The 20385-nt window shown below is 49.7% G+C and overlaps 6 protein-coding genes across 6 annotated transcripts; 3 read left to right on the top strand and 3 right to left on the bottom strand.

The window, feature by feature from the left end:
* Positions 1-4264: 4264 nt before the first annotated feature.
* KY384_007055 (uncharacterized protein) lies at positions 4265-6072 on the top strand (the record flags this gene model as incomplete). Its single annotated transcript, XM_044815548.1, has 3 exons — positions 4265-4497; positions 4549-5037; positions 5370-6072. 3 exons carry the CDS (start codon positions 4265-4267, stop codon positions 6070-6072), a joined length of 1425 nt encoding a protein of 474 aa, XP_044667422.1.
* Positions 6073-7012: 940 nt separating this feature from the next.
* KY384_007054 (uncharacterized protein) lies at positions 7013-10141 on the top strand (the record flags this gene model as incomplete). Its single annotated transcript, XM_044815547.1, has 1 exon — positions 7013-10141. The coding sequence occupies one exon, from the start codon at positions 7013-7015 to the stop codon at positions 10139-10141; it is 3129 nt and encodes a 1042-aa protein (XP_044667421.1).
* Positions 10142-11176: 1035 nt separating this feature from the next.
* On the bottom strand, positions 11177-14075 carry KY384_007053 (uncharacterized protein; the record flags this gene model as incomplete). Its single annotated transcript, XM_044815546.1, has 2 exons — positions 11177-13990; positions 14052-14075. The coding sequence occupies 2 exons, from the start codon at positions 14073-14075 to the stop codon at positions 11177-11179; spliced, it is 2838 nt and encodes a 945-aa protein (XP_044667420.1).
* A 407-nt stretch (positions 14076-14482) lies between these two features.
* On the bottom strand, positions 14483-15691 carry KY384_007052 (uncharacterized protein; the record flags this gene model as incomplete). The annotated part of the gene is made up of 4 exons (XM_044815545.1): positions 14483-14839; positions 14899-14918; positions 15103-15294; positions 15439-15691. The coding sequence occupies 4 exons, from the start codon at positions 15689-15691 to the stop codon at positions 14483-14485; spliced, it is 822 nt and encodes a 273-aa protein (XP_044667419.1).
* A 524-nt stretch (positions 15692-16215) lies between these two features.
* KY384_007051 (uncharacterized protein) lies at positions 16216-18392 on the top strand (the record flags this gene model as incomplete). Its single annotated transcript, XM_044815544.1, has 3 exons — positions 16216-16300; positions 16434-16683; positions 16736-18392. 3 exons carry the CDS (start codon positions 16216-16218, stop codon positions 18390-18392), a joined length of 1992 nt encoding a protein of 663 aa, XP_044667418.1.
* A 389-nt stretch (positions 18393-18781) lies between these two features.
* Positions 18782-19937, bottom strand: KY384_007050 (uncharacterized protein; the record flags this gene model as incomplete). The annotated part of the gene is made up of 3 exons (XM_044815543.1): positions 18782-19600; positions 19653-19722; positions 19909-19937. 3 exons carry the CDS (start codon positions 19935-19937, stop codon positions 18782-18784), a joined length of 918 nt encoding a protein of 305 aa, XP_044667417.1.
* Positions 19938-20385: the final 448 nt, after the last annotated feature.

Genomic DNA, 20385 nt, shown 5'->3' with positions numbered 1-20385 from the left:
AGGAAATGAAGCTCACGAATGAGTTCCTTTTGCTTCGATGTTCTATCGCATGCAGAATGTCTTGATGATATGTAAGCCCAAGCTGTTCGAGGCATTTAAGTGGTAGCTAGTGTCAGGTCGCAGAGGTTGTTCTGAGCTGGGTTTTTGACCTGTGCCGTATCGAATGGTCACAAACTCTAGCTTTGTCACCTCGAGTAGAAAATTGATCTTTGACCGTCACCAAAACAAAAAATCCCTCATGCTTGAACTATCTTGGCATGGGCTCCATTAATGTTTTACAAGTCTAAGCGTGCCACTGCAGGCTCCTCGACCGAACCACACAACTCTTTTGCGGCTTATGGATCTGGGAGCAATATTCAGCTAGGAAAAAAATATTTCATCTTGTGCTATTGTACTTGTCTCCGGGATGGTGGGATTCTCGGAAGTACATCAGCATACTCCTGACACGAGACACGAATGTGAGACCGCATCTACTAGGAGTAATCTGGCACACGTGCTTACTTGAGGCACTCGTCCGATATTTTTGTCTAAGCCAGGTTATTAGAGAGCTGACTTGGAAATGGTGGTTCAGAAATGAAAGAGCCAATCGAAAGTTTCAACCCAGCTCTTCCTTCGATTACGGGGCGCACCCTCAAGGTAGTAGGTACTGTTGGCAAGGCCGGCAATTCGGGCAATTGCACGGATGTGAATGACTTGGCATTATGCACAAGCAAACACATCTCCGTCTGTCTTGTGATAGCTAAGGCACGGAAAGATCAGTCATAATTACCTGCTATCGTGCCGTCTGTAGCGTAGCTTTCCCATCAACATAATTCGATAGCATGAGAGCCTTAGCAGTCCTCGACAGCCTCCGAGATCGAGCTAGGACTGCAATCGAGGGTGTGTGGCTGTTCCAGGCTGCGTGAGGCTGCCGAATAATGAATCAGTTGGCAGGAAGCCGGCTCGTCGTGGTCACATTTGTACAGAGTCGTGACGTGCATGCAGCCCAAGAAATTAAGCCGCTGCTCTGCTGCACGACAGAATGCTAGGTCTTTACTTAGATCCAGGTAGCCAACTGGTCATTGAGGCTTTCCCAAGCTAGGCACCGAGTTTCACGAAGCGCCAACGTGTTGACAGCTAACAGACAAGTAAGGTCCTGACCAGATGCAAGGTTCCGGTGCTCACGGACCCAAGGACTTCCGAATGTGGATGACGGGTCATGGATCGACGTGCACCCAGGCGGCATGTCTGACTCATACTCAGGTTGATGAGCGGTAGGGTGCATGAAACGGACGCAACGGCTGAATGGTCATAGCCCAGCCCGCTCTACTGGAGGTCGGCTGGGCTCGGTGTGACCAAGAGATATTTGATGTATACGGTATCAACATAGGACAGTATCCACAACCTCACCCAAACATGACCAGAAATCCACAATAATGTCTCAAATGGAGAATGAAACACACCTTTTCCGGTACGGACCACAGTAGGCGACGTGCATTACGCCCTGCACTGGAGCATGCAGGGCAGCAGCAACTGCCTTCTTACATACGGATATGTGAAAGGCTGGACTTCGGAGATTTTACGACCCACCAGTCACTACTGTATGCAGATAAACTTATTAGCGTATTACGTTCCTTCGGTGATCAGAGGCAGGAATCAGGTACCTGGGTCAGGATCCGCTCAAAGCTTAGCCACAGAGAGTTTGGGCACGACGCACGGGCTGCTATAGTCTCTCTAGTAATCCCTGAACCGCCGCGTGGCATCGTGCATGCATGCACGTTTGACATGGACTGGCAGGACTGGCAGCTTCCGAGAAAGGCATGCTACTCGCAATCGCCAGCCATCCTTGCAAGGCCTACGCTCAGCTTCTGCGCAATCTCACCGAGAGATATGGCCGACATCCTCCCGTGCAGCTCGACCTGCCTGGCATCTCGACTTCTGGCCCTCATTATTATTATGATTCCCCTGACACCAGACCCACCGGCCGAGAAGTCAATTCCGTGTAACTTTCACTTCCCCCTTACGATTGGCCCTGCTCATTTCAAGTTCTCAACGGTATTAATGGCTTTTGAAGAATTCAGTCGACCCTTTCCATAGTCTGACCTTCGTATACCGGACCTGAACCTTGCTGGATGATCGACCGTGATTGCACATGGAGTTCACATGATCGTAGAGTTCAATCGGCTCTCGGGATAGAAGCCTAATTGAGCGCCTCGTTACCCAATGGCAGCACGTGGAGGCATCTTCGTGGCTTCGATCGGACTATCAAGTATGGGCTGAAAGGGCGCACTAGAGAAAACGTCGCGACCATCGTTTGACATGGATAGCGCCGTCCGTGTCGAAGGTTGGCCGAATTCTCGCTTTCGAACACGACCTGCTTCTCACCGCCTTTTGGAAGTGCCCAATCGCAGAGTCACGGAATGGATGAAGCAAATATGATGATGATGATGATACTGCGACGTATCGTACCTTGGCCGCGGTCAAAGCGCCGAGTGCCCGCTTTCTACTGTTTGGGCGCGCGGAAAAGGCTGCTCGGGCTAAGATGCACCTGTTCAGACGCTGCTGCAGATGTATGTTCGTCCCGTCAGAGGGCGGGAAGAGCGAATGCGCAAAGGAACGACAAATGTGGGCGCACCCAAGGGCGAGAACGATGAGGGAGGTTCCCCAGTAAGCATCCGAGTTCCCCGGACGACTCACAACTGTTCTCAATATCTCGAGCGAGGCCCAGGCTGGCAAGGAAGTCGATGGGCCCTGGCAGGAGTGGCACTAGGAGTGTAGGACCCGGCAGTCCGTCTCGCCTTAAATTAGAGCAAATGGAAGGTTTACCGGAGCGATGACCAGCAGAAAGGAAAACTAAGACAAATAAGCAGATCCCTCGGCTTGACCTCATCTTTCCTAGTTGCGCGGTACTCACCAATGATAATAATACTAACGACCTGTTTCCCCTGGTCCAGGTAGTAGTGAATGCTGCTCAGCCTGCTCCCCCAAGCTTCCTTAGCCCTAAGTCTTAGCGTGCCATCTCATCCAACGTGGATGGATCCCTTTGTCGTTGCAATTCTTCTTAACTTTGTTTAACCCTTTCCTCTTCCTAACGTTCCTAAAGCACGGCACCCCCTTTTCCAGACCGACGGAACCCACTCAGATCCCATCACCGCCACACCCTGCACTGCTAGACAGGCCTAGTCTTCCTTGTCTCATCCCGAGACGGTGGTACGGGGGTGCCGCTTGAGCCAACCAAATCTCTCACACCGACTTCCTGCATTTCATCGATATTTTCGTGATCATGAGATCTCTTTCCAGGCCTGTTCTACGGGGAGAAACTTCCGTACCACAATGCTGTTGTATGCAGGCTTCCGGCTTGGGAACCGAGACCCAGAGGCCAGACCGGCGGCATCAGGGCAGAGGGCACAACGTCACCGCCTCGTTTCAATTATGTGTGCCTCCTAATTTGCTCCACCATCGTTGCCACCGGCAATTTTGCATAGTGACGCTCTTCTTGCTTACGACCGGTGGGGCTATGCCGACTTCTGACTTGAATCCTTCTACCAGAGGAAAACATCTGTGACCGCTCTCTAGACGAAAAGGATATAAATATTGCATTCTGACCGTGCTCCTGGTCCTTTCTCAAGCACACATCTTTTCTCGATCTTGAGAGGTGCTTCATCTAGTCCTGCTAAGATTTGAGTTCTGCTCATCCCTGTCGGCCACGCTTTCCTACCCTGGCTCGCACTCTTTTGTTTCGTTTAGTTTGTCGACGGGACACCCTTTGGCACCAGTCAATTGAATCCTCCGTTCTTGAGGTCGCCACACATTACGTGCATGCTACCCTTTAGGCGTTCAAAGCCACCGTTGAATAGTACCCACATTGAGATCGGGCCCTACTTGACGACTTGTACTCACGCACTTCTTCTTTGTCTTTAATGATTGGTTGCAACTGTTTCACACTCATGTCACACCGGTGACGCCGCTGCCATCAATCAGCTTGAGCTTCGCCCAAGCGTCTAACATCGGTCAAGCATGCTGTGGTCGGGCCTGACTCGGGATCGCAGCTCCTTTATCAATGGTGACAAGCCTCCATTTCCGACGAAACAGTTGTTTGTGTTAGGTATGCGCCCCGGGCAAATATGTCACTCCTCACACCAACAAGGAAGCGGTCGATATTAGCTATCGCAGTACCCATGAATGACAGCTGACGGCCATTCGTCTAGCACTATGTCGGATTTGCGAGCCGATCGCCTTCATGTCCGTATTTCCTTACGTTTATCACATGGTCCTCTCGTTCGACATGACTTCAGATACGCACAAGATCGCCGTCTACGTAGGCATGGTGACCTCGGCTTTCGCCTTCGCAGAGTTCTCCTCCGGCGTGATCTGGGGTCGAATCAGTGACAGGATTGGGAGGAAACCTGTGTTGCTCGCCGGCCTGGCCGGTACTGCACTGAGCATGATTGTGTTTGGATTTTCTACGAGCCTTCCTATCGCTCTGCTGGCACGAGCCCTAGGAGGCCTGCTTAATGGGTGAGCATATGCAGCATGTTCTAATTCCAACAGTCGATTGAACCGATACAGGAACATGGGAGTGCTTCAGACAACTGTCGCTGAATTAGTCACTTCGAAAGAAGACCAGCGTACGTCCTCAACCTCCTCAAAGACTCCTAGGCTTACTTGGCATAGCTCGAGCGTTCTCGATAATGCCCTTCGTATGGTGCCTAGGGTCAGTAACGAGGTCGCCGCTGAATGCGAGACGACAGCTGACGTGATCTGCAGATCCGTCCTAGGACCAGCAATGGGCGGTGCCCTAGCACAACCTTGCAAGAATTTTCCACAATATTTCCCGTCTGGCACTGTTTTCGATAAATATCCTTTTCTACTACCAAACCTCGTCTGCACAGCAATCTTGGCCCTCGGCGTGACTGTGGGTTTTTTGTTCCTCGAAGAAACGCACGAAGACAAGAAGCACCGGAACGATACAGGATTGGAACTTGGCAGATGGCTATTGGAATGTTGCGGCTTAGGCAGCAGCAAGATGCTCCATCAAGAATCTATAAGAGAGAAGCAGTGCTCTGTACGCCTGGAAGACGGCAAGACGTCGCTAGAAGAAGATGAGCTCCCTGAATATAGCCCACATGTGGAGCCTGAGCCGCCGGGATACCGGACAACAGATTGCACGCCACGCCAGTCGTCCAGCCGCTCCCAGTCCCCAACTGCTCGGGAGGCGGTGAGTAGATCCAGAGGAGTCCGAAAAGCCTTCACTAAACAGGTCCTTTTGGCCATTGGCGCATTCGGCATCCTGGCCTAGTAAGATGATTCTGTCCCTTCACCAGCCGTAGAACTGATAAAGTGTACAGCCATTCCATATCTTTTGATCAATTGATGCCTGTGTTCCTTAGTGAACCGATTTCACGAGAATCGCCTACATTACCGTTCCACTTCAACGGTGGATTTGGCTACTCAACGAAAAGAATCGGCTTTATGCTGGCAGTCCAAGGCATCTATTCGATGCTTGCACAGCTGCTCGTGTTCCCTCTTATTGTGCGGCATGTTGGAACGTTGAACACCTTTCGCTTTACGATCTCGGTCTGGCCATTGCTCTACTTCTTGGTGCCGTATACGGTCCTCTTACCTGAGGTGCTTCGCGTGCCTGCCGTCTACCTAACGCTGCTCCTTAAAATCACGTTCCACGTTCTTGCGTTTCCGTCTACGGCAATCTTAGTGACCAACGCTGCTCCATCGACGCGAGTTCTTGGAGTCATTAACGGCGTTTCCGCGTCCACTGCGAGCCTCGCTCGCGCTTGCGGCCCTACTATCACCGGCATGATTCACTCCTGGGGTATTGGTGCTGGATCTGCAGGCTTGGCGTGGTGGATTAACGGGATCGTTTGTTTAATCGGCGCCATTGAGAGCATTTGGTTGAAGGAAATGGATGATCGCAAACAAGGATTCGATTTTTCTGACGAGGAAGCTGATTCTGCTGAACCACTGCTGGACCTGTCTGCTCTCGAGGCGGCCATCTCGGGTGTCGAGGATGAAGGAGGTCTCAGAGGGGTAATTCAAGAAAACGGTCTTTACAAACCAGGAACGCAAGTCGACTGAGACCAATATCCACCACAATAATATGAGTTCGACCGCATCATACAGTCTGAGACTGATGGTGCATCACTTCCTCCTTCCACTTGATGTGGGGGGGGGACCAAGCGCATTACGAAATAACGAATCCTCTAACAGTTCAAGATAACTTTCCGCCGCGAGGCAAACAGACACATATATGACGGAACATAGACAGATTTCAAGGGATGGATCAGAGCAATCATGATCCGCGAAGGACGCTCGTGGGCATACAAGCATGGGATAGACTTGGCGGTCTTCTGTTTTCTGAATTTGTTCGATTATTGATATACCCCCATTCGCTGAACAATCGTATTTAGTCATCAGGTTTAGGTAAATGAGAGCATTTACACGCTGCCTCATCATTTTCTGGGGGCTGTGCCAGGAGTCGAAAGCGAGAAGAATAGGTGGAAGTTGCTTTGATTATGCCATTGATTGTTACTGTTCTTATGATGCTGCTGAAGTACTGCCGTGAGCTGTGGCAGGCTATTGGAAGACACAATCCCATTAATCAGGACGAACAGCGTGGGGTCAGATAAGGCCTTGTTATCAACGGCTGCGAGCCGCCCTTCCCCTCGATCCCTTCCACCCCCAAATCCTTAATGCAGCATTTTTCCTCCGTCCTCTTAGGGTGTTGGTGATTCTGCTGCCGACCTGCAGGAAGCTCCTCATAACTGGTAGACCGCTTCTGCCTTACAGGGCTCCCGTCGGCAATTTTGGACATGCGAGAGACTGCAGCTACCTCGCACTAAGTGTCATCCTCTACCAGAGGAAGGGCCAAAATGAATGTTTAACGTCGCGTCCGCTGTCTCTCGACTCTTAACGATATGCCTGTCTCGACCCTGCCTCTTCTCCCCCAGCCCCAGGATCCGACCTCTTCGCTTTCCCGTCCTTTCTATCAATAGCACTCTGCTCCCGTCATGCCATAATGACGACTGCTGGCCAGAAGCGTTCTCGCCAAACGGCTGATATATACCCTCCTCTGAGTGCTCCCAACACCAGCCCTTCCTACACCTCTGCACCTCATCACAAGTCTTCTTCGAGGAACGCTAGTCATATCAACGCCACGTCAGCTTCCTCGTTTCGGAATGTGTCCGCTTGCAATCGTTGCCGTGTGCGAAAGAATCGTTGTGACCAGAACCTGCCGGCGTGCTCAGCCTGTGAGAAGGCAGGCGTCAAATGCGTCGGATTCGACCCAATAACCAAGAGAGAGATTCCTAGAACATATGTTTACTACTTGGAGAGCCGCATGAACTATTTGGAGGAACTTTTAGAAAGCAACGGGATTGCATACGAGCCTTGCACTGACTTTGATCTCGGGTCGAAACCAATCAGTGATCAATCTAATACGACCCTTAGGCATAGCCCAGGTTCCGATCGTGACCCGACCATCAAGCGAGAGAGGAGCGATGTGGGCAATGGCAGCGAGAGCGGAAGTGAATGGGAGGCCAAGCACGAGGAGAGCGAGAATATCAACAAGCTGGTCTCCAATATTGGCATGGTCTCTGTCCAAGGTGCTTCAGACCCGCGTTACCTCGGCTCTACGTCTGGTATATCTTTTGCTAGAGTAGTTGCTGCCGCAATCAAAAGCGCAGTTCCCGGCAAGAGTGGAAGAAATAGCAAGGCAGGATCGTTTGGGACAGCTGCTGGCGCCGCTGGCCCGACATCTATGAGGGAATCCTTCTTTGGGTTGACAAGCAAGCCAAGCATCAAACCGGCGCCTTTTCCGGATAAAGATTTGGGCATGAAACTGGTTGAGTTGTACTTCGAGTATGCCAATCCACAGATTCCGATATTGCACAGGGGTGATTTCATGACGCTGTTCAACCGGGCTTATCAGTCCAAGGATAGACAGAGATCTCCAAGGGAGCTCTACATGCTCAATATTGTCTTTGCTATCGGAGCCGGGATAATCCTCGAGGACTCAAGTAGCGCCAAAAGTTCTCCAGAACAGGCTAGAAATACAACCTTCAAGAATGACCCCGAGAGCCCTAGCTTCAAGAAACAAAAACTGTCGAGCTTTCAAAGGCAGCCAGAAGAATATCATGCGTCTGCCATGGTCCATCTAGAGACCTTTCTTGGATCTATGCCGACGACAGATCGACCAGAAGGTTTCGGGGGAGGTCTGGAACAGTTACAGGCTGTATTGCTACTAGCTGGTTTCGCCTTGCTAAGACCAGTGGCACCTGGGCTTTGGTACATAACTGGGGTTGCCGTGCGATTGGGCGTTGATCTTGGTCTTCATTACGAGGACGGCGCAGTCCTTGACGACTCCTCAGCTCAAGAGCAGGACTTAAATCCAAATGCCAAAGGAATAGACGCGCGAGAGAGAGGGCGAAGAGAATGGGTCCGAGATTTGAGGCGCAGGCTTTGGTGGAGTGTTTACTCTTTTGACCGCCTCGTCAGCACTTGCGTAGGGCGGCCGTTCGGCGTGACTGACCAAGTAATCACAACCGACTGGCCAAGCGTGCTGGACGACAAAGATATCACGCCTGAAGGCTTCTTGATTCACTCGCACAATTTCAATGGGCCGAGCTATAAACGCGTTGCTCATCACTACTTTCGCTTGAGGCTTCTACAGTCAGAGATCCTACAAGTGCTCCAGTACAGGCAGGCCCAGCGAGTTCATGGTATGGACAGAGAGAAGAGCAACCAGTATATGCATACTACACTCTCCTCTTCCTTCCTGCAACCTTTTCGTGGCTCGTTCCATGCGTGGAGAAAGGACATTGATGGCAGACTCTGGGAATGGAAAGAAAGTGCGCCACTTCAGCAGGATACAACCGTACGCTTTAACAACAAATTCTTGGAGCTGAATTATTGGCAAGCCGTCATCATGCTGTATCGACAGAGTCTGAGCACGCCTCAAAGATTCGCTGGTGAGGTAGGCCCTCATACCGAAGTCGAGAGTCCTCTTTCTCCCCACATTGAGGATCACGAATCAGACGATGAGATCTATCTTAAAGTAGCAGAGGCAGGCCAAAGAGTACTAAAACTATATAGACAGTTGCACAAGAAGCATGTTGTGAACTATACCTACTTGGCGACAGTGCATCTATTTATGGCGGGTGCGTACAGGGCAACTCCAATTTTCCTTCGACTAACGAGAACAGGCATTGCATTTTTGTTCTCCGTATGGCATTCCGCCGCTGTTAGGAGTCGTCTTGTAAGACTCTGTTGTTGGCTGCTACATCCAGACGTTGCTGACGATATTCAGAATATGACAGATGTTAACTACACAGTCTTAGCTGGTACAACCGTCCTTACAGACTTGATTGACAAATGCCCACCGGCGGAAGCGTGCCGAGATGCGTTTGATCGCATGAGTAAAGCTACAATTGCAATGTGTCACTCTACTACTGGCTTTGGATCCCAGCTCAAGTTCAGCAGACAAGTCCAGGACGAATCGCCCGTGTCGACCAACAGCCCTCAGTTTCCGCCACAACAAGCTTACCTTGGCTCGCGCCCACCACCGTCCTTCGATTATAACCTCAAAGATCTCTTCTCCGACCATTCAATACCAGCATCCATGACTTTTAGAAGCGGCTCAGGCTGGCAATTCCCTTCTAATCAGCCAGCGCCCTTTTCCTATCCCAGCCCTTCCGTATCAACAAATTCAATATCTACAGCGAACGTAGCGCAGATGCACCCACAATATGATCCTCGGCTTTTTAGTCAACAAGCCAATACCCAGGCAAATTTGACGAATGCTGCAGACTTGTCTTCTTCGGTCACCTCAAATACATCTTCTTCAGGCTACGACTATTCGAATCTGGACATAATGCAGATGCCTGACTTTGACTTTCTCTCTCACGAAGATCATAGTGTCGGAAATACTAACGCTCCTTACACTAACTTAGGTTTTGAGGGTGGCCAACACGACTTTGACGACGGTAGCCCGGGTATGCCGGATCTGTTTGGCGGCTTCTTCTTTGGCGGGCCACAACAGTCGGATACTGATCTCGAAAGTATTGGGCTAAACATGGATCAGTCATCGTTCCCCGACGTAGGGATGGCTGAAAGAATGCAGACCTGGCCGCAAGGGCCTGGTGGTTGAGGCTCGCTTTCCCCAAATGTTGATTTGGCATTGCTCTGCGTATTGTCGGGTAAAGGATGTCCAGGAACTCAACGACACAACAACTCGGCTGTCTACTTTGCCTCCATGTTGGAACGGTGGGAGGAGCGAAGGGTCTAACCCAGCAATTCACCTGCTTCGTTGTCAACTTTTCTCTTCTTCTTTATATATTCACCGGTGGCTTGGAGTATAGACAGTGCTCGGAGGAGGCCTCTGTGACCATGACTCGATGATTAATGACTTTTTCCTCATCAACATGAAGTCTTGAAGTACAACAAACAAAATGTGAGTGGGCTAGGGAAAATCGATGTACGAGGTAGGAATGTGCCGGAGTGGTAGTACTAAGAAATTCTGCCTCCACTCTCTCGGTCTCTGTCCTTTCAATGTGTATCACGTCGCCGTACGCTCCGTATCCTGACTCACATGATCTCACATCACAGTCGATGCTCAAATATAGCAAGAAATTGTTTCCAGCACGTTTATAGATTAAATTTTAGCTATCGAGCTGCAGCTTTCCTAGCGGCTGACAGCTGAGTACTACTATCTGGCTGTAGAGCTAGTGTCATATAACCGCTTATTTGAACTCCACGAAGTCGATGTCGCAGCACAATTGCCCAGTTGAAATCCTTCCAGAAGCAATGCGAGACACTCAAGTCTACCCTTCTCCGTACTGTTAGCCTCAGGGTCAGCTATTTGGGCTTACAGGCAAACAATGCCCGCCGTATAGGAATTAAGCGAGGCTGGTCATCGGAAAAACAAGTGACATGTCAATCCCTTACTCATATGGGGATCTGTACATACTGTTTCTATCGGGGAACCTGCTTTTGCAGAAGTAGGAGCGTGGAAAAGAGTTGTCTCGGAGTCGGTCACTGTTTACTGTACGATGAAGTGCAGAGGCAAAAACTGATATTGGGGCAGCTGTAGATCTTTCACCTGAATGCTGACTGTGCATTTTTTTAACCAATATATAAAGTGTAATTTTGTTGCTCCTACCTGATGGTGGCGAGATGACAGCAATCAGTCTTGCTTCCTACTCTCCGGTTTCATATCATCTTCCTTCAGAGGGACCCCTCCTTCGTCGTCATCATCTCCGGTATCTACAATCATCTGCTCCCCTAGCCCGGCGATGGAGACGTCTTCTTCAATCACTTTCTCCTCGTTGATAATGTCCTCTTTAGAATCTTCTACAGCTCCTTCCTCGTTTTTGATGATATCCTCTCCTTTCACACTTTCTGCTTCAATCGCTGCAACATGCTCTTCTTCTGCATTCTCAACTTCAGTAGTACCATGCTTATGCTTTTTATTGTTAAACCGGTCCTTTGAATTATCCTGTAGCGGCGTGTCGTCGTTGTATAGCCGGATCAACATAGCCTTTCGATCTTCTTTGGGTAACATCAGATTGAGAGAGTATAGACTGCGCCAAAGTGGCAGCACAATTCTCTCCGAAAAGCCTTCTTCACCATCTTCAGTTTTCCCACCTTCGCTTTTCTCGACCCTCAGTACACAACACCCCATTCCAATGTCCCTCACTCTTCCACCTATTTCGCCAAGTGTGGTATTCCAACCCTCGCCCTCAATCTTTGCAAACATTTCGACGAGTAACGTACGGAGTGTAGAGCGTTTATACATTCGGACGGACCGCTTCTCCCCCGCCCATGCCTCAAGTAATGGTAGCCCTTCACTCTGAATCCGCCATCTGCAGACGCCTGCACCTTGAACGTCTTGCTTGACGAACATCTTCACACCGCAATGAACGAACTTGATACCCGAGCTAGTATTTGTGGTAAGTATGTCTCGTGCGAGTGAGGAGGTGTAGTAGATTGTTTTGGTAGGTGTACCCATGGCATTTCGTACCATGAATCGATCTCTTGGGAACCGTGAGGAGAGATTGTAGAAGTCGTATATGTCATCAAGTTCAGAATTAGAAGGATCTAAATACTTGAATGGTTCTTCGAAAGGCTGGTTACGCTTTCTGAGGGGTAATCCTTCCGGTTGTCGATTGTGAGAATTATACGCACTTATGTTATTACTTGGAGGGGTTTTCAAGTCTTCTTGTATCAGCGTCTCGGGTCTCGAAATGTCTAGAGTTGCGCTAGGTGGTGGCGGCCAGTGAACTAGGCGGTCTACTTCAGCTTGAGGACGAGGCTCATCAATTTCGTCTCGAATCTTGGGACGTTTAGTTGACGCCGCTGCATCAGCAACAGCTTCGGAAGAGCGTTTGTTAGCTGATAACGAGGTGTTTGGAGCAACTGCTCGATTCTGACGTGCTGCCGCCGAAGAGTCCTCGGTGTCTCCGTCCACAGAAATTGGGACAACAGAGTCCAGAGCATCGACCTTTTCAATTGGGTTGGTACCGTTCGCCGGCTGCTGCTCTATTGCACTTACGGCAGCCACAATTGTTCCGGGCTGGGTTTCGGTTCGTGTTACCTCAGATTCAGGCTTGGCTTTGATCTCAGTCTTCTTCTCTAAGACAGCGATGAAGAATCCCCCCGTGTCTTGCATGTGCGGGTATATTCTCATGCAATGATGCAACGGCAATTGATCTTTTGAGGATGGAAACATGCCTTTAGTCAGCTTACCGCGATTCTCTTCACTGGACTTGATCTGGTGGTTCTCAAAGTCTTGCCAGGTCTTCCAGAGGCTGCCGGTTTTGTCCATCACCTTCCAATTACGGAGGCCCGATTTCCTCTTCAAAGCTGGTAGGTCAGCGCTACAATCGACAATGTCTACTTTTGAAAGACCCCCACAGCGCTCGATAGCTGACGAGACTACCGCCTCGTTTTCCACCGGATTTATACTACAGGTAGAATAGACCAGCCTACCTCCGGCTTTGAGCATCTGAAGACCACGAGTAAGAATTCTGTGTTGAGTCGAGTGGAGGCCTAATGCGTTCCCGGGAACCCAGTCCTTCCAGACGTTCAAATTCTTCCGTGCGGTCCCGTCGCCCGAGCAAGGCACATCCGCCAGGATACGATCAAATTTCAAATACTTGTTTTGCACGGAGTCCGAGGGAAGTTTAATCGAGGGGTACATAGTGGCGTCGTGGTTCGTAACAATCAAATTAGGCGAATTAAGTCTCTTCATCTGATGAGTGAGCATATGTGCTCGCTTGTAGTCTGCGTCATTCGCAATGAGCAGTCCTGTCGCTCGACCATCGTCAGACCAATCTGTATTTTGCTTGTCCTCGTCCATCCCATCTTTCAAGATCGCACCGTCAGGGCTGACGTCGCGGCATTCATCCTGTCCAGCTTTTCGGGCAGTCTTGCGCATCCTTGCTTCTTCGCTACCGTGCACTAGCTCGATGAGTTGCGCTGCCTTGCTGCCCGGTGCAGCACACATATCCAAGGCCGTCATCCCAGGCCTTAAGTCCAATAATAAAGGCGGTATCATACTGACCACCTCTTGTCTACTGATGTTTCCAACACTCGTTTCACTCACAAGGAATTTCTGAAAAGCAGCGAAAGGACCAAACTTGCGGACTATAGACTTTGGTGTAGTCATCTGCCATGCGAGCTGATCTGGAAACCATGGAACAGGCGTTGGAGGAGCTACAGCTTCGCCATTGTATGTGATTGATGTGATTTCTGGAATGTAGCGATCCCTGAGCAGCTGCTGCACAGGCAGTGCCTGGCTTTTCGATCCAGTGAAGCGGAAGCTATTGGGGAGCTCTTGTCGAAGGAAGCTCCAAAATGTCTCCTTTTCGTCATCCTCCACCAGGTCCAGGCTTTCATAGTATTCTTCGTAACGAACATTCGACTTCGTGACTTCCTCCCGGCTGTTGTAACGTACTTGATTTTGCCTTGCATTTGGCTTTCCACCGCCTCGACCTCCCTGAATTGATATTTCACGTAAGTTCCCAATAGTTCAAGGAGTAGTCACGGAACATACTAACTCTTCTACCGCCACGTTTGCCCATTGTGCTTCTGAATGGAGCCCCAATAGATACTGTCTATCTGCGAAATGAAGTGGTAATTAAGGTCCCAATTTGGATGGATCTCGAATATTGGAGCCGCACGACGTCACTGCCCGGAACTGGAGAGCAATTTTGTGTTTTGTAGGATGGTGGGGGAGTGAGCCCGCACTGGAGGTGCACACGGTCAGTCCAGACATTCTGACAGTTACGTTGACAGTATGAATATTGCGCATCAAATACCCCCTGGAGCTAAAAGTGTCCAGTCCGAGAGTGGTCCGGTCTTTTATATCGGTCGTTCCGGGGCTGCGAATCACGAGCACAGCGATGAACTGATCTCTTTCCTGCCTTCTGATTCCATTTACAGTACATTGATACTTTGGGATCTCGGACTCCCTTCCTGCCTTCCTACCTTAGTCCAAAAAATCCTCATTGTACTCCCTCGCAACGACGTCAAAAAGTGGTTTCGCACTGAACCAGCCTGCTCTTGGGGTTCCAACAGTCTTGTATGTGAAAGCGGCGTCCTCGTCGTCGATTTTCACTGTCTGATGGCCTCTTCCCCCGGCCGCAGCATCCGCCATGAGCTGAGCGTGACAGCATTTTTCCAAGCTCACAAACCAGAAGACTGCCCCTTCAATGGTATCTCCGACTGTCAAAAGGCCGTGGTTCTGCAACAATGCTGCTTTCTTGCCGCCTAAAGCCCGCGCGATTTCTTTGCCTTCCGTATCGGCGAGGACGATCCCGTTGAAAGATGAGTAATGGGCGATGTCCTGGAATCAGTCATAAGCCTGACGGAGGTAACGAAGGCCCAAAATTGAACTCAGCATACATCATAGAATGCACAGCTATCTTGAGTAATCATTTCAATATTCCTGCCCAGTGTGCAAAAAGACCGTCCATAAATACTGTGACTGTGGGCTAGGGCGTTTATAAAATCAGTTGAGGTAAACATAGTGAATGAGAAGAGTCCGAGGCAACACACTCAATAAGCATTAAGAAACGGGCGGAAATGACAAAAAAGGGTGAAACAAACCAGCACACAGGACATCAGGTCTGGCATGATGTATTGCTCCATGTATCATAAATGCCGCAGTGTTGAGCAATTTTGTCTTGCCCCCGTCGATAACTTCCCCATGATGATTCACCTGAATCAAATCGCTTCGTTTGATCAACGAAAATGCGACACCAAACGGATTGACCCAGAAAGTCGACGGATCCACAGGGTCTATGTGAGTTTGGAGTCAGTAACAACTTTTGGAGCTGATTAGAAAAGCTGCAGCATGTCTACCGAGTTTTGGCTCCCAAGGTCATCTCCAGTCTCGACCTCAATTGTTTCCAAAGCTGACTGAACCCCCGAAACATGGCTTACCTCTGAGAGTGATGTGGCCTGCTACACCCTCATCAAATCCGTATTTGCCAAAGATTCTAAAAGCCGCTGCAAGACGGCCCTTGAGATAATGGCGTTCCTCGTATTTATTAGTGAAGCTAGGAGGCTCCGGGAACTTGATTTGCTGCGCCATAGCTCGACTCTTAGATATGCCAGGCTCCAAAGGTGCCTCATTCGAAGGGACATGGTCACCATTGGTTGGGTAGAGTGTCTCAGTGGCAGAGGGAGGCGACATGATTCCGTTCCGCCGCCAAATGCTGATATTGATGGATTGATAAGATCAATCACACAGGTTGCGAGAGGCGACTTGGATTTTGACATACGAAAGAAACCAAGTGGCGTTGCATCTTACGTATATAACAGACGAGCAGCAATTACGTAGATTCAAGAACGTTTTAGTAGCAATATGCCACCAGATGCGGGGCGCCTTCGCCCTAAGACAGGTTATTCCATTGACCTACCATTTCCTTACAGAGGTAAGACACGACTGAGATAGGTATGGTGGATGTCTGCTTATGTCGTTGATGACCTGGGAATATATATTTAGAGGTAAGTGTCGGGCTTTCCGATACCTAGAAAAATCATATAAACATCAGCATTGATGGAAGGCCAAATCTGCCGTCGCGGCAAGCATTGCAAATCATTCATCATGCATGCGTAGCCTGCCTCCTGAGTGCTTGATCTGGCTTATGTAATTTCGAAAGCCTTGGCGGGCGGGAGGTAGTCCTCTTCATCTGAAAAAATACTTTTTGCTGGTAGATGACCCCTAGACCGAACCGAAAGAATGTTCTCCTGCTGAACTTATTGATTGATGACCCAGAAAGGAACACCTACTTAGATGCACGTAATTCGAAGAGGTCCAACCTCTACCCTGACAACAGCGTTCTTCCCCTTCTCTATCGCCACGAGATTCTCTCCACCATCATTACGACTGTGCGCAAATCGGAATCTTGCACAGCCAAGTCCTCGTCTCAGAGCCCGACCATTTTACTCCTGCCCGCAGCTTCGTCAACAAGCTGCGGCGGCTGCCGTATCAGAAGCCGAAAACGATGGAGATGCCGGTCAAACGTCTGGGGGCAATGGCCCGGTTACCCAATTCAAAGAGTTGGCGGAGCGGGGCATGGTCTGCAAAACAGTCGTCGACACGCTCACACAAGATATGGGCCTGGAATCCATGACCGAGGTTCAGAGCCTGACCATCAATGAAACACTGAAGGGTACTGATACGTAAGCCGCCTCACTCTAGAAGCTCATTCGCATCCTACTGACTATTTTGAAGACTAGCACAAGCGCGAACGGGTACTGGCAAAACGCTTGCGTTCTTGATCCCTGTTCTGCAAAACATCATCAGACAGGACCCGAGCCTGGAGCAACGCATGGGCTCGCGAAGTTCAGCAAAATCCACAGACATTCGCGCCATAATCATATCACCCACTAGAGAACTAGCAGAGCAGATTGCAGTCGAGGCAAAAAGGGTTACGAGAAATACTGGAGTCATGGTCCAGACTGCGGTCGGTGGCAGTCACAAGGCTTCAGGGCTTCGAAATATTCAAAGGCTCGGTTGTCATATACTGATTGGTACCCCTGGACGCCTGAAGGACATTCTTTCAGATCGATACTCTCAAGTACAAGCACCAAATTTGAGTGCATTCGTGCTGGATGAGGCCGACCGTCTTCTTGACCAAGGCTTCGCCCCAGATATACAGGACATTCAAAGCCATCTGCCCAAAAGGCAGGATGTGGACCGCCAGACACTGTTGTATTCCGCCACAGTACCCAAAGAGATTATGCAAATCGTTCGGGCAACCATGAAAAAAGACTTCAGGTTTGTAAGGACCGTAAAACAGGGCGAACAGCAAACGCACGAAAGGGTGCCTCAGAAGTTGGTCAATGTAGGGGACCGTGTTAATCAGATGCCAGCCCTAGTGGAGCTGTGTATACGAGAGCTGCAAAATTCAACACAAGAGCAGCCGTTCAAGGCGATTGTTTACTTTGGCACAACGGCTGATGTGTCGTTGGCTGCGGCTATCATACGACGCCTACAGCCTCGAAGCTTTCGCGATCAAAAACCTTCAGCTACGTCTATACCACAGTCCACGTCAATCATTGAGATGCACGCCCGGCTGTCTCAGCCAGAGCGTACTCGAGCATCCAGCGAGTTTCGACAAGCTCAGTCTGCTATACTTCTATCTTCTGACGTGACCGCCAGAGGCATGGATTTCCCTAATGTCACTCACATCATCCAAGTTGGACTGCCACCAAGTGAAGAGCAATACGTCCATCGCATAGGACGAACGGCGCGCGCCGGGAAAACTGGTGTTGCCTGGCTGCTGATTACTGACCTCGAGGTGAGAGAAGCCAGCTTCAGGCTTCCAGATATGCCCTTGAAGGATGACCAATCACTTGAAACGCCACAAGTAAGGGACATAGAAGAAGACGTTCCAGGTCTTCTAAACGCGACTCAAATCTCGAAACAAGTGATCGAAGCGACTCGTAGTGTGCCAGCGGGGTTGAAATCTAAGGCTTACGCCGCCGCCCTTGGCGTCAATCAGTGGATGCGCAATAAGCAAAGGTTGATCGATAGTCTGAACCGCGTTTCCGAATATTCATGGGGCTTGACATCGCCTCCAGGTATCAGCAGGATGGTGGTACAGAGACTTGGACTGGCTGGGATCCAAGGTCTGAACATTGAAAGCAGACCACCGCCGTCTGGCCAAGAGACCGACCTGTCAGGATTTCGTGACCGATCAGGTCAATCGGGCTATCGTAACGCGCCCCGTCAGGGTTATAGCCCTCGCGGTAGGGGCGGTAGCCAGTCTTTTGATTCCCGTAGCAATCGTGGATCTCAGTCAGGTTTTGGTGATAGACGAGGCGGCTCTTCCGGCTTTGGTCGTGATAATCGACAAGGAAATCGAAGCTTCGAACGTTACGAGTGAACGTCCTTGTGAATTATAAGTGTTCGTTTCTCTGTTGTTTTACGTGTAGATCGATCAGTATATTTTCGGGAGAAGAAAGGCAAATACGTTCGCGAAGGACAAACGGTATGGATGGATACCCATAAACCTACTTGACAACAGCGCGGACGTTTTACGGACAGGGAACAAAATCTTCACTCTTAATTACCAACATATTTAATCTCTTTGCTCTTATTTACTTTTGGATCGTGCTCGATATTCTCAAATTCCCACTGCCAACATCAATCACGTCAAAGCACATGCGAACGAACCCACCAAGCCTCCCTACAATGTTGAAAAGCATGCTCCTGGGCAGAAGTACACGTAGCCAGTAATGACAGCGGAGAGCGATGCTTCCTTCACGATTGTATTCATGACTTCTTCGTCGCCAGAACACCGATTAGAGCCCCTCCGCCAACCACAATGAGAATAAACATGACGAAGAGTAGCCACCGGTGTCGAGCCACACAACTCTGCGATCTTTCGCCGCGAGATCCTTTCTCCATATCACGATAGGCCTTCTGTGTCTCATTGCGAGGGCGAGAACGATGGTCGCCTTGCGTAGGTTGATGCGGATGCTGAGATGGAACCGGCTTGCGATGCCCTGCGGCTTTCTTTGTGGTTATTGGTGGTTGCTTAGGCCTAGACTGTTCATGTTTTGACGTCTGCTTGACACGGGATTTTTGTTGATGGAGAGGGAAAGGGCTACGATCACCTCGCCCTTGACTCGTTTGACGTGCTTGCTTCGGCTGAGACGGAGGTGGTGCTGACCACTTATGACCAATTTTTTCAGGCGGCACCTGGAATGTTGAGACCTCAGGTGGCCTGCTGAAGTTGTAGTGGGAAGGCTGCCCCTTCGAACTTTCCTGCTGCGTTTTGCCGGCCTTCTTGTGATGGATGGTCTCAGGAGGAAGGGCGGCTTCCTGGAATAGTAGCTGTTGCGACTGTCGTTTTAGTTCATATTGGGATACTGCCTTCTTTCGTCGTTGAGAGGCTCCCACAGGCGAGATAGGCCTCGCTGCTTCCTTTTGGGCATTGACAGTATTGTAATTTGGGGCTTCGTACCCAGTTAGGGGGCTCACAATTGCCTCTTCGTGTGATGGGTATTCAGCTCCACGGTAAGCTTTTGTGGGACGGCGACTTGGGACTCTGTGGGATGTGTTGACTCTGAGATCTGGCTTCGTCCTCATCTTTAGAATTCGATGCAGATTTGTCAGAAGATATTCAAAAGGACAGACGTACCTGACGTCTAGATGGCGAGTGGGGGAGTAGGTCTAAGACGAGAGCGTAAAGTTTTGAAAAGAAAGGAAATCTGTGTGTAGTTGCATAGTATGCAACCTAACAGAGACAAAGAAGTCTAATAGCATTGTTTAAGAAGATGACATTGAAGATTGTTCATTGTTGGCATCGCTTTGTCCGCTTAAGCTCTATTGTCTTGGGTTGGCGTGATGCTAGACTTGCGACGGGATATCACCATGTCGTACGTAGAGCGACGTACCGACCACACAAGAAACAGCGCTCATCCATTTTGGTGATATGAGTTAAAGGCCCAGCGTATTTGCAAAGACAAGGAAATAATTACCCACTTCAAGAACGGGACGGCTTCATCGCTTCGTTGATTAGAGATTGACTTCTCGAACATATCTCAAGAGACTTGTTGATTGATTTCAGTCTTCCAAAGACTTTTGAGACATCGCAGAAGAGGAGAAGCTTCAATGAATTAAATTAGGTTGAGGTTGATCGAGAGAACCTACTCTTCCGTGAGGGTTGCTAGCGGACTCATCGCTGCCCAAAATACAGCATTCGTACGATCCACGTCATGTCTCGTTAAACATCCAGTACGCTGATGACCGGCTAGGATCGCTATCTAATTTTCTATCCAGACCAGACCTCACAATACTAATCAAACTTCTGTCATAATCATGTTCGACGTCGAAACATTAGTTCGTCTACTTGACCGTGTGTATTGTAGTAC

The sequence above is a fragment of the Bacidia gigantensis genome (assembly GCF_019456465.1).
Source record: "Bacidia gigantensis strain McMullin 20006 chromosome Unknown contig_255, whole genome shotgun sequence".
Lineage (NCBI taxonomy): Eukaryota > Fungi > Ascomycota > Lecanoromycetes > Lecanorales > Ramalinaceae > Bacidia > Bacidia gigantensis.
Note: the sequence above shows the minus strand (reverse complement) of the source record. Positions and strands in the feature narration are given on the sequence as shown.